Source organism: Capricornis sumatraensis, chromosome 23 (assembly GCF_032405125.1).
Source record: "Capricornis sumatraensis isolate serow.1 chromosome 23, serow.2, whole genome shotgun sequence".
NCBI lineage: Eukaryota > Metazoa > Chordata > Mammalia > Artiodactyla > Bovidae > Capricornis > Capricornis sumatraensis.
The window spans coordinates 43509966-43536886 of record NC_091091.1 but is presented as its reverse complement, the minus strand read 5'-3'; the positions used below and the strand labels follow the sequence as shown (position 1 = coordinate 43536886).

The following is a 26921-nucleotide window of genomic DNA, read 5'->3' as shown; positions in this document are numbered from 1 at the left end:
TGCCCATACTTCTGTTTCAATCCTGCTGAATCATTTTATGTCTCTTGTGTATATCCACAGAGTTGTGTTTCCTCTGATAATTAAGAATATAGCTCTGTAATATAGCTCCAGTGGCTTTCTGGCTGATTACAGTTTTATATAATGTTCCTAACACAGTATATCTCCAGACACTGTCTGTTAACACTCTGTTATGAACCAATAATTAAATTTATGTAATTTTTCATATCGTATCCTCACCCTCTAACTCCTTCCAATTTTAGCTAATTACCTTTCTTAGTGTTTACCTTTGCCTTTTAAATGTCCCTGAACTCTACTGCCTGATTTGTTACCTTTAATATTTTTTAACCACCGTTCTTCTTCAGCTATTAAGGGCAGGTTAAAGAGAGCCAGGGTACCTGGGTGTGGGGTCTCATCCCACCTCTAAGTGAATGGGGAATCCCCTTAAACTCTGGCCGGTGGGGAGGAGGCCAGGCAGAGGAACGCTTGCAGAGGAGACCATACGCCTACCAGGGAGAGGCAGGAGAACTTTCCACTTTCCCCTGACCTTCAGTGAGTGACAACTTCTTGTGCCTCTGTTTCCTTCTCTGTAAAACAAGAAGAAAATAGCACTTACCACGTAGTGTTGATTATTTGGAATACAATAATTAACATGCTTAGAGCTGTGTCTGGTCCACAGTCAGCAGCCGGAGGAGTTCATAGTTACACCGTAATGATCGTGATTACTGGAACTGGACGAAGCTTTATGGTGCAGAGGATGGATCACAGAAGATGTTTACGTTAATTGCAGCTGAGAGTGGTTAGAAAGCCATGGCACCCTTCTCACGCCACAGCGCCCTTTCTGCGGTAACACATCAGCCTGTAAAGACCTCATATTTTTGCAGAATTGTACACTTAATAGAGCTTATTTGGGCTGGCCTCACAAAACCAAAGCAACTTGGAACCAGAACATCACTGAAACCAACAACAGTCCTAATAAAAATATCAGCACAGCTAAAGACATGTTGCATCCTGTGTTCAGATACTTAAAGGGCACTACTTTTCACCACAAAGTGGAGTTGCTTGGAAGGGTGGAGAATACTGTGTTATGCTCATGGAGACAAGGATACACGGGCCTTATCCTCTGAGGGCAAGTAGGGAGGTTCGCAGCTGCAAACTTTGGCGAAATGTGAGAGCAGAGACGAAGACTCCGGGTGCTTGTCTTTTGCATACTCTTTCTGAACAAAGGTAGTAAATAAGCATGCATTCAGCACTTCCAAGTCAGAGCACGTGGCCAAACTGAGCAGAGGAAGGTGGGCATTGCACACCATGCTGGAAACTTCTGTGGCCTCTGCCTTCAGTTGAGTGGGTGTGTCTTCCATTTGGTAGCTGTCACTTGGTGGTTCAACCATAGACAATGCTAGAAAACCATCAAGTATGAACCAAGATGACTCCAGCCTTTTATGCATTGTTGCTGCCCCCTTTCTAATGAGTATCTTCCATGTACACGCATTGAATATCTGTGTGGAACACATGGTGTGATAGGCCCTCATGAAGCCTTGCCAGTGGATTCTCCACATTATGAAATCCATTCTGAATTGTGGTTAAGGCACAACGAAGGTCCAGAAGATGAATGCTTTCCCGTCATCATCCTCTACCCAGAAGCTTCTGGTCTTCCTGGAACTTCTGGTAGGTGTCCAAGCATTTCAGCAGAAGTTTCCAAACCATGTTTAGTAGTTTTGATTTGGGAAAAGGAGACTTTCACATAGGCAAAGACATGATTCCTCTGGGTGCAGGGCCTTCTGCGTTGATCCCGCCCCTTCCGGTCGGTCAGGCGAAGCGCCTGAGTCCTTGTTGCTCGGTGTCCTTCAGCCCTGGAAGATGTCCCGTTTCTTTCTCAAACAGTCACAGCGGAAATATCTACCTCGTGTTGAGCTGCTTCAGTAGTAAATGTACGTTAACTTTGTTCCTTATGGCATCCCGGCAGTCAGCATTTACCTGCTTACTCTTGCAGAGAACTGCAAGGGCCAGAGGTGGCATAATCAGTAGTGGCCCAGTGAGTCTGTGAGCCCAGTTCTTCTTGTTTCCAAGGTGCCATCCAGCATCAGGAATTGTCCTCAGATCTCTCTGCTCCCTCTCCATGCTCCAGTTGAGCCTGAGAATGTACCGGTCTCCTGTGTGGATTTTGCTTTTCCAGTACCCTCTCTCGTGCCTTGTAGGATTCTACCTATTTTCTGTGCAGACCTTTCTTACTTGGAGGGGAGAGTTTTCGTTCTTCCTTAGCTCCCATTCAGGTTGACAGAAGGTTGAACCCATGATTTTTCTTAGCATTTTTAAAAGTCAAACTCTTTGCTAAGTTTCAAAGCAGTCGTTATTTTTCTTCTTTTTCAGTAACCTTCTGATCTTCAGTTTTTCTCTAAAGTCTGTCTGAAAAATAGCATTTAGTGTGGCCAACAGAGTAGTCAATTGGCAATGATACATCTAGAACACAAAGCGGGCAATGGGAAGCAAAAAGCAAAGCGCTTTCCAGTTCCGCTCATGTCAAATTCCACTGACTTTCTCTCCAGAGTAACATAGTAAAATGCGAACCCTTAAAAGAAAAAGAAAAAAGAAACTCAACTTTTTAATCCTGCTTTCAGTTTATAGCTGAGATACAAATTGGCCTCAATTCATGCCTGCGTTGGAAGGAAATGACCCTGAACTGAGTGGAAAAAAAAACTGAGAAAGTGCCAGAGGAGTGAAGCAGAAATGAGAAATAAATATGGGGGTTTATTTTATAATTAACAAATCATGTGTGTAATTTAAAGATCAACTGGCACTACTTATAATTAAAAATAGTTGCTCATGTCCCCACACCTCTTGGTCCTGGTTCCTGGTGTCTTAAGGCAACTACCGCAATCCCTTTAGCTGTTTCTCCTGTTTTATTTTTCTTAAACCCTGTGTATTCTGAACAAAATAGTTTTAGCACTCTTTCTTGATTCATTTAAATTATTTATATGTGTTGACTTTCCATTATGAGAGGGGAGAATTTAAGTCTCTTATTGAGTTGGCTCTAACACACACATACACACATACACGCACATGTTCTCATTCTCTCTGTCTTTGTATCTCTCTCCCTCTCCTCCCAAAAGAGTTAGTTATATTAGCAATTTTAGCTAAATGTTGATTTATTTAAAATGTCTCCCACACCGTAGGTGGATTCTTTACCAGCTGAGCCACAAGGGGAAGCCCAGGAATACTGGAGTGGGTAGCCTATCCCTTCTCCAGGGGGTCTTCCTGACCCAGGAATCGAACCAGGGTCTCCTGCATTGCAGGCGGATTCTTTACCAACTGAGCTATCAGGGAAGCTCCAGTTATATTATCAATTTTAGCTAAATCAGCATTTAAATTTTGCATCGTGATCATTGTTGAGCTGTTATTTATAGCTGGGTCCCATGGTATGCTGTTATTAAATTTCCTTTCCTGTGCAATGTTTTTGCTTTTACTGGAAGTGATAATCACTACTTTTTCATGGCTTCCTTCGTTTTCTAGTTACCTCTTACTAATTCATTCTAAAACCTTCTGCTAGATCTGAAAACCTCCTCTGAATGTGTGCCTACTAAGAACAAGTCACTCTTTCTTTTCCTTCCTGGAGGTATCCTTCCTGAAGCCATCTGGGCTCTGCTGGCATCTGAATTTGCTTGGTTTTCAAGCCTATCGCATTGCTCTTGTCTCTTCACCATGCTTGTTGGAATTCTCTTCCTGTCTTTCCTGAGTTCTAGTCTCTATTTCTTAGATCCCAGGACTCTCTGTTTTTCTGTTTATTTTAGTGGTGCATAGCTTCTGGAAATGGAACTCAGGAGATAGAATTTTGGATTCCTCAAGTGTCTGAAAATGGGTTTTTGTTGACCTCACTCTTGACTGGTAGTTTGGAAACGATTTTCCCTCACCATTTTTAACAGCTTTACTGAGATAATTCCCATATTGTATAATTCACTCATTGAAAGTATGCAGTTCATTGTGTTGAACTTACTCACACAGTTGTGGTATCATCACAACATTAATTTATGACATTTCATTGTCCCCAAAGCAGACTTCATACTTCTTATTTCTTATTTTTTCCATTTCCTCTTTATCTTCAGTTTTATAAAGAGCTGAGGATATTCATACTTTAAAACTTTTGAATTCTTTTTCTCAGTAGAGTTTTAGGACTGTTTCTATATCCCTTGTGCTAACAACTGTTCAGTGTTATGCCATGTTCTACTTGGCACTTCTTTTTCATTAATTAATTTTTGGCCGCACTGCGTGCCCTGTGGGATTTTAGGCCGCTGACCAGGGATTGAAGCTGTGCAGTGAAAACACCGACTCCTCACCACGGCACCCCCAGGGAATTCCCTGTAGGTAGCACTTGATGTGATCTTGAGGTATGGAAATTTGTATTTTTCAGTTCTGGGAAATTCTTCACCTTCTTCTCCTTCCTCCTCCTTTTTATTCTATCTTCATTGTCTCCTGTCACCTTTTTAAAAATTATTATTTGCTTGTTGAATCTCTCACATTGATTTTTTTTCTTCACCCTGTTACTTCGTTTTCATCCTTCACATTTCAGCTCAGACACCACCTTCCGGCAGCCCTTTCTCCATCCAGCCTTAGATAAGTCAGCACAGCCCTCCATTTAGAAGTGCTTTCTTTATTTCTCCTCTGAATGACTTCAAGGTTGCAGCTTAGTAAGTAATTGTACAGTTAACTCTGCAGTCTCCGTCTTCCCCAGTAGACCGTGAGCTCCCTGAGGCCAGTGCTGGGTTTGTGTTGAGACTCACTCTGGCACAGCGCCTGGCGCCCTCCCCCTTCCTGGGGCTCCTGAGTGTTCGGTGCTCGAGGGAACACGGGTAGCAGTTCTGCTGGGATGAACGTGGTGTGCGGTGAGGTGGGCACAGTCTGTAAAGACAAGTTTTGATAAGCAAAGGCACAGTGTCACCTCGTTCAGGGGTGTTCCAGACCACTTGAAAGAAAACCAGCTTCTGTTCACTGAACATCTGTTCGCCACAGCTTCTGTTCGTCACAGGCGTCTGTCAGGCAGCTAGCCCCCTTCCGTGAACTCACTGAGCCACCACTTTTTGCCTCGGTCAGGTATGTGAGTCCTTCCTGGTATTTAGGCAAATCGACAGGAGGATGTGGAGCAAGTTTTATTTGCCAATATCCATCCTGGTATTTAAACTGTCATGAACCCCCATCTCAGGTTCCTTGTTAGGAAATTGCCAGTAGCATTTATCTCAAAATAGTTTGAACGAATCAAATGGAGAATTGCCATCTCGTTTTTGACTTGTTTGGAGTGGGGTTTCTCGGCCTCTGCACTCTTGGTGTTCTGGGCTGGATAACTTCACTCTGGGTGTCTGTTCTGTGCGTTTCAGGCTGTGAGTGGCATCCTGGACTCTATGCACTTGATGCCCCCCATTGTAGCCCCCGACTTCGCCCCCTACCCCTAGTCATAACACTCAGGAATGTCTCTGATCTTGCCAAATGCCCCCCGGGGTGCGGAATCACCCCCCATTGAGATCCACTGGTGTACGTGCAGACTTGGGGTCTCTTCCCAGACACATAGGTGTTGGTAGCACTGCCCAGGGCCTGTTGGCATTCCCCAGAGCAGTGGGGGTCCACCCATGTGGTGGGTGGAGTGCTCAGAAGAGCATATCCGGTCTTGAGCTGGAATTGGAAGTGTTTCCAGAAGCCTCCAGTGCCAATACGATGACCTGCTTGTTCTTGCTAGTTGGGCTCATGATGGGTAAAGAACAGAGCATGTGTGTTTCTGGCACGTGGCTTCCAACATCCCGTAGAAGGAACCGAATGTTTTGAGAAATACCAGGAAACTCAACTCTGATAAGTGGACCATGAAGTTAAACATTGATTTGTCAGATGGGAAGGAATTTCCTGAGTGTTGATTTGAATTCTGATTCCACCTTGAGAGAGAGACTGATATTTTGAGATGGGCAGGGTGACTTAGATTTCTATGGCTGTAGTTTTCTGGCTAAGCCCTGAGCTTCCCTTTCATTGCATGCAGCTAGGGAACAAGCCTGGACCCACAAGCCTGGGGAAGAGAGAAACGATTGGAATGAGTCTAAGAATGGGGCTACAATCCAAGTGGGGCCCTCATGGTGAGCAGGTGTCCCCCCACGAGATGTCCATGTTTTGATCCTGGGACCTGTGAATCTCTTATCTTTTATGGCAAAAGGGACTTTGCAGATGTGATTAAGTCAAGGACTTCGAGATGGAGAAAGTGTTCTAAGCTATTTACGTGGCCCGATCAAAATATGGGTTTAGTTCAGTTCAGTTGCTCAGTCATGTCCAGCTCTTTGCAACCCCGTGGACTGCAGCACAACAGGCCTCCCTATCCATCACCAACTCCTGGAGCTTACTCAAACCCATGTGCACTGAGTCAGTGATGCCGTTCAACCATCTCATCCTCTGTCGGCCCCTTCTCCTCCTGCCTGCCTTCAACCTCCTCCAACTGTGGCCAGAGGAGATGTGACTTCAGATGACAGTGGTCACAGAGATGCAACACCACTGGCTTCAAAGCTGGAGCAAGGGGACCACCAGCAGAGGAAAGTGGGCGCCTCGAGAACCTGAAACAGGCGAGGAAACAAAAGTCCTTCCCCAGGAACCAGCCCTGCTAACACCTTGACCTTAGACCAGGGAGACCTGTAGTTTGCAGAACTGTGCAATAATATATTTCTTTGGTCTTAAGTTAGTAAATGTGGTAATTTATTACAGCAGCCATAGGAAGCTGACATAGCTCTCAAAGCCTAGAGGTCAAATGAGAGTCCAGTGAGCATAAAGCCCAAAGCAGGGGGACTTGGGAGCAGACATTTCAGAGTGAACGCTGATCCTTTGATTCATGTGATAATTGTGGGTCTATTAGACATGTGTGTGTGTGTGTGTATGCATGCGTGTGAGTGGGCATGTTTGTACTGGCCAGAATACAGAGCTTTGCAAGCTGGAGAGACTTGGCCTGCTCTGGGCAGAAACCAAAATTCCAGACTACTTGGAAAGCTTTAAATCCTATTACTTGCAGTCCATCATCCAGACATATCTTTTCCAATCTGGTACCTAATATTCCTTGTCAGCCCCTATTATTTTTATCAGGAGGTTCGAAAGAGGATGGGATTATACTTCCAGTATATCTGCTATGTTCCTGAGTACCAGAGTTGATGCATATCTATACGCGAGCTCATTTAGTCTTCACAAATGACAGTTGTTAGAGGATAGTGATGATGCTGATCTACTCTCTCACTGCATTCCATGTTTCTTGGAAGCAAAGTGAAAGATGCTGGGAAGGATTCATGAGATCAGGCGAGATCAGGTTGGCGATTGATCTGGGGGTACTAAAATTCTGCACGCAGAGCCAAGGGAAAAGAGTATGACGAAAACCAAAGACTGGGAGACTGGAGCTTCCAGGATGAACAAGCAGGAATGAATGTAATCTGACCCTTTCTTCCCAGTTCACACACACATCCTTGCTGAGACACTCGACTTGTTCTTCTGAGATACAGTAAGGTCATGTGTGTGAAAGCAGTTCGTAAACTGAAGGCTGGGGACGTATGAGTTATTATTAGGAAATGTTAGTATAGTTGCTCTTTCAAAGAAGGCGAAAATTGTATATTTATAAAAAGCTGGTGGTGATGGTTTAGTTGCTAAGTCGTGTTCGAGTCTTGTAATCCTGTGGACTGTAGCCCAAGCACCTCTGTCCATGGGATTTCCCAGGCAAGAATACTGGAGTGGGTTACCATTTCCTCTTCCAGGGGATCTTGGGTCTCTTGCATTGGTAGGTGGATTCTTTACCACTGAGCCACCAGGGAAGCCCCTTATAGGAAACTACCAGGGCAAGTATTTTTCTTTTTTCCTTAAAATATGTTTTTAAGGATGAATGTAGCATCTTCACCTACATCCCGTCCCAAGAGATGATTGGGCCATTTTCCTGTGCAGAAGCTTAGCCCATAACATTCAGATAAATATTTTGTCTTTCTCATTGTGTAATGTTTGATGGATACGAAAACATTGATGTAATGTATACTTCATGCTCAGTTGCTTCAGTCGCATCCGACTCTGTGCGACCCTATGGAATGTGGCCCACCAGGCTCCTCTGTCCATGGGATTTTCCAGGCAAGAATACTGGGGTGGGTTGCCATGCTCTCCTCCAGGGGATCTTCCTGACTCAGGAATAAAACCCATGTCTCTTGGTAGGTGGGTTCTTTACCACGAGCGCCACCTGGGAAGCCCATACTACTTAAAGTAGTATCATAATAAAGGGCTTCGCTGGTGTAGCCTGGAGAATCCCAAGGATGGCAGAGCCTGGTGGGCTGCCGTCTATGGGGTCGCACAGAGTTGGACACAACTGAAGTGACTTAGCAGCAGCAGCAGCTGGTGGCTCAGACAGTAAATCATCTGCCTGCATTGCAGGACACCTGGGTTCGATCCTTGGGTCAGGAAGATCCCCTGGAGAAGGGAATGGCAACCCACTCCAGTATTCTTGCCTGGAGAATCCCATGGACAGAGGAGGCTGGTGGGCTACAGTCTGTGGGATCACAAAGAGTCAGACATGACTGAGTGACTAACATTTCATTTTCATCATAATAAAACCAGCAGTCACAGACCCACTGCACACCTGAGGATCTGGAACATTGCCAATACTGTTGAAACTATTTATGCGCTCTTTCCTCATCCTGCCTGGATGCTTCTTCCCAGAAGTAAAATTGTTCTCTTTATTATTTATCTATTATCCCCTTGCCTTTTAAAAACAGTCTTATTATGTATCACACATGCAAACGATTTTCTTCTTTGGGGATTTATAAAAATGATTTTGTACTTTATCTAGCTTTTTAAACTTGTCTTCCCCCCAAACCTATGCTTCAGAGGATCATTCTTGTTGCCTATAATTGTGTTTCGCTAATTTGTTCTGTGTTTGACCTTGTAAATTTGTTGTTGTTCAGTCACTAAGTCATGTCTGACCCTTTGGGACCCCATAGACTGCAGCAGGCCAGGCTTCTCTGTCTTCCACCATCTCCCGGAGGTCACTGAAATTCACGTCCACTGAGTCAGTGATGCTCTCCAAACATCTCATCCTCTGCCACCCTTCCTCTTGTGTTCAGCCTTTTTTCCAGCATCAGGAAAATGATGATGGACTTTTCCAGTGAATCATCTCTTCACATCAGGTGGCCAAAGTATTGAAGCTTCAGCGTCAGTCCTGCCAATGAATATTCAGGGCTGATTTTCATACGGATTGACCGTATGCCACCGTTTATGCACTCTCCTTCATGGAGACTGGATTGCTCCCTTTTCAGTTTTTTTTATTATTTTATTATACATATTTTTGGTCTTAAACATAATATTGCTGTTAACATTCTTGTATATATCTCTTGGCGCACATGTACAAGGGGAGCTTCGTGGTCTGTACTTGGAGCAGAACTGCTGAGGTGCAGGGTATGCAAATGTTGAGTTTAATGGAATAATGACACGTCATTTTCCAGAGTGCTTGCCCAAGTAGCTTCTCCTTCTCCAGTCGTGTTCTAGAGTTCTTGTTGCTCTACATTCTCACCAGCATTTTGGTATTGCTGTTCTCCTAAATTTCCAATATAAGCATTGTCTTCTCAATATAAAGCAGTATCGTCCCTTGCCGTCCTAACTTTCATTTCCCTAATTACTAATAGAGATGAACTTCTTTTCCCATTTTTACTTGCCTTTTTGTTACCTTTACTGTGAAATATCTACCATGTTTCTTGCTGTTTATGTTGTTTTTTTCCTTTGTCTCATTGTTTTATAGAGTTAAAAAAATACATATTCTGAATACTAATCCTTTTGTTAATTACATGTGTTCAAAATATATTCTTCCAGCTTAAGTTTTCTGTTACTGGTTTCTTTATGATGTCTCTTGAAAAGTGAAAATTTTTTATTTTTAGTTAGTTCAGTTTGTTTGTATTTTATGATTATATTGTGTCATGTAGAAAATCCTTTCATACCTCATGTTTACAAAATGGTTCTCCCATATGTGCTTTAATTTTTTTAAGTTTCGCTTCTCACGTTTAGTAGTTGATACTTCTGGTTATGATTTTTGTAAAAGATGTGAAATATCAGTCCAATTTCAACTTCTTTTTCTATTAATAGCCAGTTGCCTTCAGACAGTTTTGTAATAGTTTTTTCCCCATTGCTTCTCTGATAGCTCAGTTGGTAAAGAATACACCTGGGGTGCAGGAGACCCCGGTTCGAATCCTGGGTCGGGAAGATCCCCTGGAGAAGGGATAGGCTACCCACTCTGGTGTTCTTGGGCTTCCCTTGTGGCTCAGCTGGAAAAGAATCTGCCTGCAATGCAGGAGACCTGGGTTTGATTCCTGTGTTGGGAAGATCTCCTGGAAAAGGGAAAGGCTACCCACTCCAGTGTTCTGGCCTGGAGAATTCCATGGACTCTATAGTCCATGGGGTTGCAAAGAGTCAGACTCGAATGACTGATTTTCACTTTGACATTTCCCATTGATATGTGACATCTCTGTCAAGGCATGGGTCTGTTTCTGAGCTCTCAATTTTGTTCCACTTATAATGTATCTTAATTACTAAAACTTTAAAATAAATTCGAATATCTTAATAGGGCAATTCCCACTCACCCTGTTTCTTTTTCCTATAAAGAGTATTGATTATTTTCTTCCATGTAAATTTTAGTATCAGTTTATCAAAGTTTCTTTACTATGCTCTTAGGATGTTTTGCTTAGAATTGACATACTTTTCTCTTCATGGCATAGTATATAAATCTCCACTTATTGATGTCTTTTAAAATGTCTTTCAATAACATTTTCTCCACACATGCCCTGTACATCTTTTGTTTATTTTCTTTCTAGGTACTTTATTTTTGGCCGCTGATGTATAGAGCTGTGGTCAACTTTTGTGTAGTTGCCTTATGTCCAGTCATCTTGCTAAACTCTCTTATCAAGTCTAATAACTTTCCTAGCTTCTTTTGCGTTTTCTTTGTAGATAGATAAATTCTTTGGGATCTGAATATTTTTGCTTCTTGCTTCTGCTACTTCTTTCCCATGGAGGATGTTTTCTTGTGTGTTTAATGATTTTTTTTTTTAAACTGTGAGTGTCTATGTCATGGAACTTGGTGAAATCGTTGAGAACCTAAATTGAAGATTCTTTTCTTTAGAGAGGATTCATGGGGAGCCAGGAATTCATGGGGAGCTTCTTTGGGGGAGCCAGGTGGATGCTGATGTTTTGAAGCCCTTTCAGCCCCCTTTGAGAGCCTGGGAAAAGTCCCTGAATCAGCTTTCCTGTCTCTTGTCGTCCCCAGGCTTAGAGTTTTGATTCCAGCACTGCTGTATGCATTTTCCTCTGGGGCAACTCTGCTCTTTTTCTTTGCTCACTGTTCGTGTTGTTTTTTCAGTTCACGGATCTTTCTTTTGTTTTTGGTTTTCCCCCTTAGAGATTTCCTTGACTTGCTTTCTAGCACTCTGATGCTTTAAAACATTCAGTAGTTTTAACGTAACCAGCAGCTAGTTGTACTGAAGTAGAAAGCTGTGCAAGTATTTAGGTGATGGATGTTCTTGGCTTTTATTTCAACCAAATTACCATCGAGTTAATTATCTGAATGTGTTCCAGTTTTTTTTTTTTTTTTTTCCTTTGTAGCCCACCTCCTGTTCCCTGATCTGAAAGAAGGCTGGTTTGGTGGGAATCTCATATAAGGATAGGATTTGGGGGGAGGGGCTTTGTTTTTTTATTTCTGCTTTTGTTTTAAGTGAGGGAGGTGGCTGGAGCCCAAAGGAGAGTCAGCGTGGCCTCTCAGTCTTTCTGCAGTCGGGACATCTTTGACATTAAGCCCTTCTTTACTTGGGCTGCTTTGCTTTTAGTTGAAATCTCCAGTCACAGAGAATTAAATGTCAAGGTGGTTTTGTGATGTGGAAAATCTCTCTGAAGGAACTGGAAAAAAGCCACAAAGTGCTGTGAATTTCAAGCCCTCCCCAAGGATTAGGAGACCAGGAAACACTGGGCATTATAGCTCTGATTTTTAAAGCTGGGTCTCTAATCACAATGGATGTGTCTGTCACAAAGAATGAAACATGTGACTTTTACCTTCGATAAGGAGTATGTTGCATTCATTAACCTACCCCCTTCCTCCTTCATTCCTCTGGGCTGCACACCCTTTCTCTGCCCTGCCACAACTTCCTGCACTCACCTCATCACAGCACTTCATCATAGTCTCTCGAAATTTCTAGTTTACTTCCCCTTCTGCCTCATTAACCTGTAAACATCTTGAGTAAATAGATCGTGTAGGATTTGTCTTTGTAGTTCAGAGGCTGGAATTGTATTGGCAGTGTAGTAGCTGCAGGGTTAGGAACAGGATTTAACGCATTCCACGTTGCCTTAATCTTTTTGGGCAGATAGAAATTTTAGCCACAAATCAATCCCACCCCAGCATTGCTGCTGCTGCTACTGCTGCTAAGTTGCTTCAGTTGTGTCCGACTCTGCGCTACCCAATAGATAGCAGCCCACCAGGCTCCGCCATCCCTGGGATTCTCCAGGCAAGAACACTGGAGTGGGTTGCCATTTCCTTCTCCACACCCCAGCATTACTGATTGGCAAATCTCTCTCTTCTATCACCCTGGATTATCGACCTTCTTAAATTTAATTTAAAAGTAACTAATTCTTATTTTTTTTTATAGCTGTGACAGCCCCAATTATTATCATTACTAGGGCCTGAAGGGTTAGGCTTGGATATCAGTGGTTCTCTGAAAAGTGTCTGAAGGGAGCATCTGAGTTACGTTTACAGCTCAACTGATAGTCCTAGATGCTGGTATAGCATTTGGCAGTATATTAATTATGATATGTCGTTCATATGAAGAGCTCAGATTTATGGAGCAGTTGTTATGTTCCAGGCACTGTGCTTGGACTCTGCATGCGTTACCTCGTTCATCCCTTACTCGCTGTGCAAGGGCGTATCGTGACCTTACAGTTACCTTGCAGCTGGAGCTCAGAGATCGCATGACTCTCGTGCAGGTCACAGTTGCCAAGTGGAAGGACTAGGAGTTTAGTTTGGGCTTCTTGACCTCAAGCCTGAGGCCTTAAACAATGTACTATGGCATCTCTCAGTGTATACATGAATAGATAGATATAACTTCCTGGTAGGTAGCCTTATTATTTTTGGAAAGATTAGGCAGCTTTGTCAAGTGTATGTAGTTAGTAAACAACAAAGCCGGATTTAAGCTGAAATGGTTCATGCTCGTTTCTCCACTCCCACTCTTATTGTACTTTTGCTAAATGTCACAGCAGTAGTTTCAAAGTGTGTGTGTGTAAATGAAGCAATCCCTCAGAAGCTAATGAAATCCAATATTTTAAAGTACTGAAAGAAAATGTCAACTTAGAATTCTCAGAAAAAATATCATTCAAAAATGAAGGTGAGACGAAGCCTATTCAGACAATAGTGAAAGTGAAGTCGTTCAGTCATGTCCGACTCTTAGCGACCCCATGAACTGCAGCCTACCAGGCTCCTCCATCCACGGGATTTTCCAGGCAAGAGTACTGGAGTGGGGTGCCATTGCCTTAAAAACCTAAAAACTTATTGCCAACATATCAGCTTTAAAAGGAATATCAAAGGATGTTCTTCAAGCAGAAAGAATATTTTCCCAGATGGAAATATGAAAATGCAAAAATAAATGAAGGCTAGCAGAAAGGTTAAATAAGTAGGTTTACAATTACTAACCATACAAAGCAGGAGTAGTAAATATCTTAGAATAATTAAAGAATTTATAAAATTAAAAATAAATTCCAAAATCATGCAAAAGGCAGAGGGATTAATGGAGTTAAATTATTGTATGGTTCTAGTATTATTATGAAAGTGTTAGAAATTAAAATTTGAGTAAGACTACTAATTCAAAGATACATATGTAATCTCTAGGCTAGTTATGAAAAGAATAGTGTGAATATTTAACTAGTAAATTAATAAAGAAAAAAATAGAATAGTAAGAATATTTGATCATAAAATGAAAATTCAAAACAGAAAATAAAATCTATTTCATTACAAAATGGAAATTTCTTCTTACCAAAGAAATAGTAAGGTGGTAAATATAAATCAAAATATAATACTAATTACATTTAAATGAACTATATTATCCAATAGAAGAATAATATTATCATTCTGTACCTAAGAAAAAAATTCATGAGAGACACAGTTTAAATAGTTTAAATGTAAACTATGTCAGAGGTTAAAAGTAAAGAATTAGGATATATATCAATCTTAACCAAAACAAAGCATGGTTAGCTCTCCTACCATCACACAAAATGACTGGAAGGCAAGAGGCACTGATAGAGATTTAAAAAGCATCTTTCGTAATCATAAAAGTCAATCTACAAAAAATATATCACAACCTCAAATCTGTATGCACTCCACAACATAGCTTCACAGTGTATATAGCAAAAGTTGAGAGACTAGCAGAAAGAACTTCGCAGTCAGTTTGGCATTCTTTTTTACACACTTCTTTCTATAACTGTTAGAAAAAGCAGACAAAAAATCATGGATGCAGAAGACCTGAACAACATAGTCAGTCATGCTCGCGCTCAGTTGCTTGAGTCGTGTCCTACGCTTGGCGTCCCTAGAGACTGCGGCCCAGCAGGCCCCTCCGTCCATAATATTCTCTAGGCAAGAATGTTGCAGTGGGTTGCCATGCCCTCCTCCGGGAGATCTTCCCGGCCCAGGGATCAAACCCATGTCTCATGGCTCTCCTGCATTGCAGGTGGATTCTTTACCACGGAGCCACCAGGAAAGGCCGACATTTGTTCAAAATTATATGTGTGGAACATTGCACACGGCAATCACAGAACTGCAGTGAGTTTCAGTGCACACGGAACATTAGCCAAAGCTGACTACATGCTGAGCCATAAAGGAAGTCTCAACAAAGCATCAACATGATTCAGAGTATGTCCTCTGTTCACAATGAAATTAAACTAGAAACCAGCAGTAAGTAGATAACCGGAAAACCTCTAGTACCTGGAAATTTAAAATTGTCCTCTTAAATAGTTCATAGTCAAAGAAGAAATCACAGTCACAAAGAAAAAATCACACTGAAATTCATATTTTGAACTGAATCCTAATAGTTTTGAGGCAGACAGAGGACAGGACAGGAGGAGTCCAGACAAATGCAACAGTGTGTGCAAAGGCCCTGAGGCAAGAGAGAGTGTAATCTGTATCAGGAATCGAGAGAAAGGGCATGGAAAATAAGGGGTAAACAAGGGTTTTGTAGAATACAGTGAGGAATTTGGTCTTAATGCTAAGATAAGAGTGATACTTTAAGCAGGGTGTGCTGCTGCTGCTAAGTCGGTTCAGTCGTGTCCAACTCTGTGCGACCCCATAGACGGCAGCCCACCTATTTCATTAAAAAAAAAGTAAGCCTTTGACTGCAGGATAGATTGGAGGGCAGTTTAAATTTTAAAAGACTGTTTGGAGGCAACTGCAGTAGTCTTGGCCGGAGAGATTGGGCTGGATGGTGGCAGTGGAGCTGGGGGAAGTGGGAGGTTCTAGAAAGCGCTGGGAGGTAAAATTGACAAAACTGGGTGATGAATTCACTATCAGGGTGAAAGGGAGGGTGGGGAACCAAGGAGGACTCTGCGATTTTGTTGCCCTGGGTGGATGGCAGTATTTTTTCTGGGGCAAGGGCTCCCAGATTGGGGTACAGAGTGGACGAATGAATCAGTTGGTTTGGGCGCAGGTTTAATTTGAGACGTGGCTGAGATGTTAAGTGGAGAGGTCAGACAGGCAGGAGGACATGATGCAGGTCTGCAGGTCTGCAGGTCAGAAGAGAGGGCTGAACCACATAAGCAATTAATCACCCTTCGAACGCAAGTGTTGAACTGGTTCATGTTTATTTTTTCTTTGTATTAAGTTTGAGAAATCGTTATTTGGTTTTCAACCTTTGTTTTTTATCTCTCTCCCCTTTTCTTTGGAGAACTTGTTTGAATTTTTCTTTCCATACCTCTCTGTTTATGTGCTTCTTTTGAGCATGCTCAGTTGTGTCTGGCTCTTTGCAACCCCATGGAATGTAGCCCACCAGCCTCCTCTGTCCATAGGATTTCCCAGGCAAGAATACCAGAGTGGGTTGCCATTTCCTTCTCCAGGAGATCTTCCTGACCCAGGGATCGAGCACGTGTTTCTTGCGTTTCCTGCATTGGCAGGCGGATTCTTGACCATTGTGCCACCTGGGAAGCCCAGCTTCTTTTGAGAGCTTCCTAAATTCATCATCTCCACTGTGAGGGATACACCCCTCACCTCTGCCGCCTGCCTGGCAGGGTCACCATGGGGCGTGATCAGCAGAAAAACAGATGGCAAAGGAACTAAGGATGCAAGCCATTGGAAAATGATTTGAATGTGGGAAACAGGTTGCTATTTGGGGTGAAGATAATTTCCTACTGCAAAGGATCTGAGCACTTGCTCAAGTGCCTTTCAGAAGGTTTGCTTATTGGGTCTTCACACACAGGCACGGGCCCAAAGTCCTTAACCTCCCTAGGAGGAGCGTGTTGCTTGATAAATCCTGGCTTCCAGCAGGTACTCACACAAAGCGGGTGGGCAGGTGAAAGAAGAAGGTTCAGCTGAAGCTTGGTTCCCAAGGTTGTATAAAAGCATCTAAGAATAATAACTTTTGGGTTTCCCTGGTAGCTCAGATGGTAAAGAATCTGCCTGCAGTGCAGGAGAACAGGGTTATATCCCTGAGTCAGGAAGATCCCCTGGAGAAGAGAATGGCAACCCACTCCAGTATTCTTGCCTGGAGAATCCCATGGACAGAGGAGCCTGACAGGGGAACCTTCTTGCGATCTATCTGTATCCTGAGTCCAAGGAGATTTCACAGTCAGAAAACAAGAATTCCAAATGCTTCAGCTGGTGGAATGTTCTAAGAGATTAGTCCATTGGTGCTTTTAGTTCCAATATTTTAAAATTTTAAAAAGGAAGATGCTTGGGAAGACTTTTCTCCATTGCTTTAACAAATAATGTTATAAAAAACTGAGGCAGAGGGGGGCAAAGTCTTTTTTTTTTTTTTTTTTTTTCGCCTAGCCTACCACATTGACCTCCACACTGGGAAGTCACATTTTGGCTCTTTTTCCCTCAGTAATTTCTGTGCAGTAGGATGTGGTGACAGGGATCTGGCCTGGAGCCTGGATATCTCTGGATTATTGCTGGAGGTGGGGTCAGGGAATTGTCTGCCCGGCTCTGACAGCCAGAAAAAAGGAGAAACCTACTATCTCTCAGAGACTCAGGCTGCTGTGTTTGTGGTTGGTGGGATCGCATTTGCTACATTCCCAAATCAGTTTTCCAAATGAAGTTTCTAGACTGACTGTTCCGCTTTTACTGAGACTACTTTTCCATGTGATGTCAATGTTCCATAGAAACAAACATGCAGCTATTCATGGATCTTTATGTGCATGACAAACTTTTATGTTATCGGGGGCCAAGCATTGTCCTAAGTGTTTAAAGGGTATGAAACCATTTACTGCTTACATTAATATTTTAAGCTTAGTGCTTTTATGATTCCCAGTTCATGGATGAATAAACTGTAGCATAGATGGGTCACTTAACTAGCCAAGGCCACAGGGAGGGCGAGAGTTGGGCCAGGGTGTGACCCCATGCTGTCCACCTCTGGGACCCCCTTTGCCTATTGCTGTACCTCTGTGTGGAAGAGGGAAACCTTCTGAAGTGCATAGTCCCAATGATGTTTTATTTTTTCTTAGGAGTGACTGGGTGACCTCCTATAAGGTCATGGTGAGCAATGACAGCCATACGTGGGTCACTGTTAAGAATGGATCTGGAGACATGGTGAGTCCCCTCTAACCATGCCCTGGGGATCTGGCTGTCAGGGCTCTCCAGAGAGAGGCAGTGGACACCCAGCCAGTGTTTGCACCTGGATGTTGGCTGATTCTGTGCCAACTCAAACAACCATCCAGAGTGATGGATGATGACCGCCCTTTCCATGCCCTGATGCTCAGAACCATGTGGTCCACGTCCAGGGCTCGTGTAAAAGTCAGAGTTGCTGCGATGTGGTGTCTTCCGTAGGTCACAGGTCAGCCCTGGAAGACCAGTGGCATGTGGGTTATGTTGGGGCCCACATGGCTGTTCAGTTATAATAGTTCCTGACCTTACTTTACTTACCTGGCCTTTCAGCTCCATGCCTCCCTCCAAGCTTGCCCTGTCGCCCTCTTCCTCGGGTTCCCACGTGCGAGTTCCTATCACGGTACAGTGCCTTAAACAACCTGCCTGCAGCCTCTGTTTGACCTTTGTTCCCATTCTCAGCCCCCACCCCCGCCTTGTACCCACTCCTCTGTGTTCCAGTAAAAGTGAGGTGGCTGCTCTTCGGCTGAATCCAATGTCTGAGCTCCTCCAGCCATCACTTCCTTTTCTGTAGCATCCCTCCCATTCCTGCATCTTGAGTTTTCCTTCAGGGCCAATTCAAATGGCACCTCATCCCCAAAGCTTTGCTTCTTCAGAAATCCCAAAGCTCTGTGGCTGTCTCTCTGCCATGACTCGAATAGATTTCACCTATGATATCTAAGTTTAACCCTCCTCCTCCTCCCCGCTCCACCCCCATTAGAGGGGTGTTTCCTGAGGTCCTGATCCATTCCTCCTCCCCATCCCCCTCCCCCGAATGCCAACCTCACATTTAGGTGTGCCTTAATGAAATCTTGCGGACTGAGTGAATTACTGACTCTTTCATGACTTGATAATCAAGCTCTAAAAGAGTCTCCTTTTCCCCTTTGTGCATAAATAGATATTTGAAGGAAACAGTGAAAAGGAGATCCCTGTACTGAACGAGCTGCCCGTCCCCATGGTGGCACGCTACATTCGCATAAACCCCCAGTCCTGGTTCGATAATGGGAGCATCTGCCTGAGGATGGAGATCCTTGGCTGCCCGTTGCCAGGTGGGTCTGCCCTTCTGTGCTTCCTGCAGGGAGGGAACGCCGGTGGAAGACAGGTGCTTAGCCAGCAAGGTGAATAAAAATAAGCCACACAGTCTTTTTCTCATCTAAGAAAATTACCACGTCTATTGCAGAATATTTAGAAAACATAGGTAAACAAAAAGAAAACGAGAATCTCCCAGAACAACACTCAGAAACTCTCTGAGCATTTGGGGTATTAAGGTAACATGCCAGCTGTGGTTTTGCCCACTGGGACTTTAAGATGATGCTTACTTCAAGGTTAAAAATTCACCCAGCGCTGCTGCTCAGAAGCAGGCAAAAAATGGCATAAAATTTTTTTGGTAACGTGTTTAGTTGCCCTTGAGTGCTCTTGCCACACTGGTTACAGAACATGGCAGAAGTTAATTTCAAACTTGACCATGTACGTAGTCTTGTTCTGTTTACATAGTGAAGCCTCTTTCTGTTTAAGTAGCTTCACTTGGTTGCCTGTATCTTTGGGTGGTTGTTCCTTTAGGTTGTGTCCCCCTTGCCCTGATTTCACATGATGGAACTGGGTGTAACTCCAGGGTGGAAGGAAATAAAGGGCTTGAACTAACATGCGCTTTTTGCATGTGGACCTTTGCTGGTGTCTGCTCTGGACAAGCTAATCTGGTCTGGCTTGCAGCTCTGTCGGCCTTTCAGAACCTAGGGATTTGTGCCTGTATGGAGCCTTTTGTGGGCTTCCCTGGTGTCTCAGATGTTAAGAATCTGCCTGCGATGCAGGAGACCAGGTTCAGTCCCTGGGTCAGGAAGATCCCCTGAAGAAGGGCATGGCAGCTCACTCTAGTATCCTTGCCTGGAAAATCCCACGGACAGAGGAGCCTGGCGGGCTAGAGTCCTTGGGATCACAACTGAGCTACTGACACTGCTACTATTTACTGGAGCCTTTTGTGGCGGCTTCTTCATCCTCACCAGACATTTCCAGGGCAGGAAGCTGGCCTCCAGAACATTCCTAAGGCCCTTCACCAGAGCCTCTGGGAATTCCTGCCTCCTGTCCACCCACAGCCAGGCCACGACAAACAAGGAGCACAGCTTTGGGTTATCTCTCCTCTGCTTCCTCCTCCAAGGAAGTCTCAGCATTCTTGTCTTATCTGAAACTCAGGCCTGACTATCTCTGGATTCCCCCTGCCAGGAGGAGGGGTACCACCAGTTCTGATGTTCTCAGGTGCTTCTATATCCATCATGCTATTTCTATAGCCACCCCACCCTCACCGTGAACTTACACATACTGAGTTTTCAGAGCATATTTCATATCATTTATTGCTTTTCCCTCAACCCTCTGATATCCATGATCTTGCTTTGCCAAGTATGAATTTACTCAAAACAAACTCTATATTGGTGAGAAAGACAAGTCTGCTCACCTGCCATCTACTTACCCTCCCACCAGACAGATTCTTTGTTCCTTAGTTGTATTTACTAGATTACAAACTTTTTTCATGTCACTAACACTATTAGAGACCATCTATCTTGTGGGTGTTTTTATCCACCATATCTCAGGTTTTCAAACTGCCTCTTATAGCTGGAAATTCAGTTGTTTGATTTGAAAATTGGAAATATAGTCGGAAAATCAGTTTGATTCTAAAGAATTTCACAGTGGATGTCTTCATTTCCGTGTCATTGTGCATGTCCAAAATTATTGGGTGAATTATGGGGTTATTGCTTAAATTAGATGATGGTACAAAAGACCCTGATGCTGGTAAAGATTGAAGGCAGGAGGAGAAGGGGACAACAGAGGATGAGATGGTTGGATGGCATCACCGATTCAATGAGCATGAGTTTGAGCAAACTCCAGGAGATGGTGAAGGACAGGGAAGCCTGGCGTGCTGCAGTCCAGACAGAGTCGGACACAACTGAGCAATTGAACAACAGCAAGAGGTGGGATTGCTGGTGGGAAAGGAGTGTGTGTTTTCAAGGCGGGTCCAGAGAAAACGTGAAGGCCTCCCAGTGTGGGACCTGGGCCCCCTTCTGTGGCTTATTCATCCTGGGGTGGTGATCACAGGGCCTGCCGCTGCCGCCGGGGTCCTGCTGGGCTTTGCTGAGCTCACTGCGTCTGCAGACACAGACCCAGGCAGGGGACTGTGAGGCCGGCTTTGTGCCTGGTTGCACAGCACGGCCTCACTCTGCTTGCTTTAAAGGGCAGGGTCACGGTTTCTCTCTGAGGGCAGGAATTCATCTGTTGTCGGTTAAGGGCAAAGGGCAGCCTGTGAGAGTCTCATGAAATAAATATTTTCCTGTGAAGTTATTCTTGGTGTGTGTGTGTTTGAAGACAGGTCCTGGGGGCAATTTAAACACAAAGACAGAGTTACAGTGTGAAATCTGGACAGTTTTCAAGTATGGCCTTGAAGTGGTTCTATTTTCCAACCCCAAATATTCCAGGCGGTTTTTCTTCTAGAAGTTACTTAGCAGTCTGCCTGGAGGGGAGCTGGCCTTTGTACATGCCCCTGGTGGTGGTCACATCTGAGGTCCTGGGGTGGCCCACGGGTCCCCACGGCCATGTGGGTAGGTGAGTCTTTCTCAGTTGCCTTGCTGTCGACTTGGTTCCTTTGTGCAAGTTAATGAGACCAGAGGCAGAGGTGACCAGACCAAGTCCGTCACTCAGCCCAGCGTGACTTTGTGCTGGTGATGCAACCGCCCAACGTCTGTTCTTCCTGAAACTCTGGTTTATGAAAAATTCATTTACCTCTGCTTCGGCTTCTCTTTGTTCTGTCCGCACTGTCTTCCTGCGAACCCTCAGGTTGGGGCAGAGGAAGGGGAAGATGCTTTTTAAGTCTTCATGAATAATGTTTCTAGAAATTTTTGAACTAGAACATGAATTACCCTATATACGTCCAACTCGTTAGCAAAGACCCTGATGCTGGGAAGGATTAAAGGCAGGACAACAGAGGACGAGGTGGTTGGATGGCATCACCGATTCAATGGATGTGAGTTTGAACAAACTCCGGGAGATGGTGGAGGACAGGGAAGCCTGACATGCTGCATGCTGACATGCAAAGAGTCAGACACGACTGAGTGACTGAACAACAGGGACAACAAAAAAGCTCAAAACTAATAGAAAAGGGGGAGGGTTGTTTAATGGTTATAGTTTCAGTTTTGTAAGATGAGAATGTTCTAGAGATCTGTTTCTACAACAGTGTGAATATATGTAATGCTACTCAACTATACTCTTGAACATGGTTAATCAGAGGGTTTCCTGGACTCGGGCAAGCAGCCTGGTAGAGATGCCGTGAGGTGGGGTTATATGAGATGGGGCAGAAGATAGGCATGAATGATGGCTCGGTGCAGATGCTGCGAGGTCAGGTTACACGAGATGGGGCGGAAGATACATGAACGATGGGCTGCACCCTCCTCGGAGCCACGTAGAGCTGTGGGTTTGATGCTCTCACTGACAGTAATGACCTGGGATCAAAACAAGCTCTGCCAGGGGTCCACGTCTGCCCTTGTTCCTTTTGGAGTGACCTTGTCATAAGAACAGTCACATGGGGTTGGACAAGTGCAGCTTCTTCTTCTTAGGGAGCCAAGCACCTTGAGGAAGGGGTTTGTTGCTGTTTGCCCTGCTGCCGGGTCATCTCTGCTCAGGACTCTCTGTTGAGGCATCAGGGCTTAGGGTGACCATAAGGCCGTGAGTGAAAGTAAAAGTGTTAGTCACTCAGCCGTGTCCAACTCGGTGTGACCCCATGGACTGTAGCCCACCAGGCTCCTCTGTCCATGGGATTCTCCAGGCAAGAATACTGGAGTGGGTTGCCATGCCTTCCTCCAGGGGATCTTCCCTACCCAGGCACTGAACCCAGGTCTCCTGCCTTGCAGACGGGGAAGCTATAGGTAGTGGGCATTTCCTTGGGTGAGGGGCTGGCCTCGTGGCAGGGAAGGAAAAGGGCTGCGGTGGCTGCTTTTCTCGTGTCCTGTTAGTCCTCAGAGAGCACTTTGAGGTCAGCCGTTGTTTTTCTTTTTAAATGAGGTGAAACTAGTGTAACATGGAATTAAACATTCTAAAGGACAGTTCAGAGCTACTTAGTGTATTCACAGGACGGTGTGATCGCTGGCTCTCTCTGGTTTCAGAACTTTGTCATGGACCCCAAAACACCCTGGACTCACTGAGTAATCACTTTCGAATCCCCTTCCTCCATCTCTGGGTAACCTCTAATCTGCAGTGTCTGTAGAGTCACCTGTTCTGGGTAAAGTGCATCATGAGCTCAAGGACTGTAGATAGCAGTGAGCCCCTGGTCCAGCAAAGGTAGCCTTTCCTCTCCCGATTGAGAACTCCCTCCCATCAAGCAAGATCCCAGCCCCCTAGAGCAGCAAACTGCTGAGCAGAATGGTCCAAGAGCTGGGGTGTTCCCTTGGATGTCCACTAATGGGGTTTCTTCTGAGATTATGACCGTCCTATGGAGTGAGCTGGTGCTGGATTTGGGAGAAGAGCGTGTGTCCACGTCATTGAGGAGCCAGGGATGTTCAGGGTGTGGAGTCATTTCCAGAGCTGGCATAACTCAGTACCAAAAAGTGGGTGGCTTTGGATAACAGAGTTATCATCTCAGTTCTGGAGGTGAGGAGTCCAAGATCAAGGCAAAGCGGGGCGGCTTCTTTGAGAGGCCGTGCGGCGGCGTCTGTTCCTGCCTCCCCCGTGGGCTGCTGTGGTTTGCTGTCTGATTCTGACGCTCCTCAGCTTGTGGGCGCCTTGCCCCCGTTGCCCCCTGCATCATCGCATGATTTCCCCGAGTGCTTCTTTCTGTGCTCACCTCTCCGCTTTGGATAGACGCAGTCCCAGTGGGATGGGGCCCACCCTAAGCCCCTCATTTATACCCCATGAGCTCTGTGAAACCCCTCTCTTCAAATAAGGTCCTGTTCTAAGGTCCTGGGGGTCAGGACTCTAACATATCTCTTTGGGGTGGGGACATCACTCAACCCAAAACAGGCTGAATGAGTAGATCCGTTGGGATGGAGCGGGATTTTGGGTCATCGAGTAGGAGAAGTGAAGGGGGGAGGAGGTGGTAGACTCCACGATCCCCATCTAGAGTGAGTTTATTCCCGTAACTAAGGTGTTCCAGAAGGGATAAGCTGGTTTTCAGTACATCTGATGCATGAAGCCAGCCACATGAAAGGAAGCAGGAGGCTGATTCCCCAAGGCACCATCTGTGAGAATAAGGTCTCGCAGACTGAATCAGGACTTCTGTTTCAAATGTCGGAAGTCCTACTCAAATTCGCTGTAGTGAGGAGGGGGAGAAAAGGAAAATTTTAGTTCACAGGAATAAAAGTTTCAGAGGTAGATGGGACTCTGGCTTCAGGCAAGAAAGGGTCGACAGTCTTGGGGCCTTCTTGGTACAGTCAGGGCTCCCCTCCTCACCAGCTTGCAGGCAGGGAGCTTGGCCACTAACAACACAAACTCATCCACCATGTGAGCTGACTCCAGCAGGAGGCCCTCCTCCTATGGCTCTGGAAGGAAAATCAACTTATGAGCCCAACTTGTATCCTGGGATCATCTCTGAGCCAGTGGCTGTGGCCAGAACATGAGTATTTTCACGGGCTGGACCTAGGTCACATGCCCATCCCCGTGAGTGTTGGGTGAGGCTGTTCCATCAGAAGCATCTGGGATAGATTCCGCACAGGAGATAAGGATTCTTTTATCCACAGAAGGGAAAAGAGGACAGTGGGTTTGGCTGAATAACGGGGCGTGCCTGCAGACTCTGGGCCCCAGGATGGGGCGGCTGGGTTTGGTTCTCACTTATTACCTACAATGTTGAGCTCCTAAGAGGGTCTCTGTAAAACTTCATCCAATCAGAATAAGTGGACAAGTAAAGAAGTATTTGTACAAAAGGTGCAAGGTGGAAAGTTGTGAAAAATGCTCACCTAGGGTTCCAAGACAGTTCTGGAACTTGGATCAACATCCTCAGACAAATTGGTTAGTCTCAGGGAAGGAAGGAAGTTACCAAACATGGAGATATTTCATATGTACAGTTCTGAGCTTTCCTTCAGTCCTTTTTAAGAACCCTGAAGCCATAACTTGTGTTTGAAGACAAAAGGGGCATTGCAAGAAGAGTTTTAGAAAGAGGTTCTGGGGACTTGGAGGGTGGTGAATAGCTCTTAGGAATCAGCTTGTGGGTACATTCAGGGTCAAGTCATGTGAAAACTGTGCTTTACCTTGACTTTGAAACCGACAGGTTTGGAAGTCAAAGGGCAGGTGACTTGCCAGAGAATGGAGTCAGCCTGCCCTCCCCAAAGGAGAGAGCTTGGAACAGAACTGGGGGCCTTTGCTAAACCTGAGTTGCTTTAGCTTCTTTTCTGAACAGAGTATCAGCTTGCTCCCCTCCCCTACCTCTGCATACATTATTTGCTTCTAACAGTGTTACTGGAAACCCTTTTGTGATCATTAAAAGCCGCCTTTTTGGCCTTTGGGTCTGTGTGTGGTTTTCAGCCTGTTGCCAGCCTTTAAGGGAACCCCAGGGCTGGGTCCACGTGGCAGTCACACCCTGTGGCCGTGGGATGCAGACAGGTAGCTGGCTCAGGTGATCTCAGCATGTGTGATGTTGCTGGCAGTGTCCTCTGTACTTTAACACGGTGCCACTCAAACTTCTTGATTTTTTAAAACTGTGCATTCTGATTCAGTAGGCGTAGGCTGGATCTTGCAAGCAGCTGGTGTTGCTGGTCTGTGGCCTTGTTTGGTGGCACAAATTGGGACTCTCTGCTCCTGACCCCACTGGGAGCAAGTGATCCTCCTTCCATCACCTGCCATGGCCACCACCTGCAAATTGTCCTTGGAGCCACTTGGATCAGATGCTTGCTATGGTTCTAGCTTTGCTCACGTGGTTCCTGAGTTCCTGCGTTCATAGGTTGACCTGTCTAAAGTACCACGTGCTCTCTACATTGCAAGGAGACTTAAGCTGGTCAGGATTCCTGGCTGCATGGAGATGGAGATGGAGGTCGTGAGCCTGGCTGAGGCTCTGTAGACCTCGCAACTTTCTGTCAGGTCAGGAGGGAGTCCTCAGGGCCCACAGGATGGTCCTTTCCCCCTTATCCTTCTTCTAGCTCTTCCTGCTCCCTCCTCCCTCCTTTATTCTGAGTGTTCTTTGTTTTTTGGAATTATATAAGCAGTATCAGCTTATAAGAATTAAAGAAAGAAGTCAGTTTACACAGAAGAGAATCAAGTCAAGAACGGACGTCTCCTCCCCAGTCCCCAGAGGTCACCACTGTTAATGCACCCTGATCATGTCTGTTCGGGTGCTTTGGCCTCAGCAACAGAAGCCCAGCCCCCACTGGCTTAGCAGTTCAGGAAATTTTTTATCTCACGTGACTGAAAGTCCCAGGGGAGGGTGATGGGGATCTAGGGTTGGTTCACTCAGTAACTATTGAGGTTCTCTTCTCACTCTCTCCTCTGTGCCATTAAAGGTCTTCCCTTCAGTCCAGACTAGTAAGAGTGGCCAGGGGTGCTGTGCTCTGATTGGCTTAGACCAGTCATGTCATACTCCTGCAGCTGAAGGTGTGAAGTCAGTTTCCTAGAAGTGGAGAAGCGGGGATTCCCAACAACACAGGGCTCCTGTTAGGAAGGATGGAAGCAGACTGCATGTTGGGGGAGCAACTGATAGTGTCCACCACACTTCCAGAAATTTCCATGCAGTTGTGATACTCACTCTTGAATTCCTTTATTCATTCACTATCCCTTCCTTCATTTAGTGTGATAGTTTGCCAGACACTAATACTAACAATTTTATATTATTAATATATATAATGCATATATTATAATAAATTGTTAATAGCAACTTATTAACATTGTTGATAAAATAACAATGGCATCACCAACTCAATGGACAGGAGTTTGGGCAAGCTCTGGGAGATGGTAAAGGACAGGGAAGCCTGGCATGCTGCAGTCCGTGGGGTCACAAGGAGTCAGACATGACTGAGCGACTGAACAGCGAATACTAACAATGAATCCGTGAGGGAGGTACCACTGTTCCCTGTTTATGGGTGAAAACCCTGCTCTAGTGACTTATCCAAGGAAAAGGAAAAACTGC

General features: G+C 44.9%; 1 protein-coding gene across 1 annotated transcript in view; it reads left to right on the top strand.

The window, feature by feature from the left end:
• Positions 1-26921, top strand: part of CPXM2 (carboxypeptidase X, M14 family member 2) — a 137425-nt gene that overhangs the window by 76201 nt on the left and 34303 nt on the right. Inside the window, exons 5-6 of the mRNA XM_068961609.1 lie at positions 17701-17785; positions 18735-18885. Of these exons, the coding sequence (XP_068817710.1) occupies positions 17701-17785; positions 18735-18885 (236 nt within the window). The remainder of the gene's footprint in view (positions 1-17700; positions 17786-18734; positions 18886-26921) is intronic.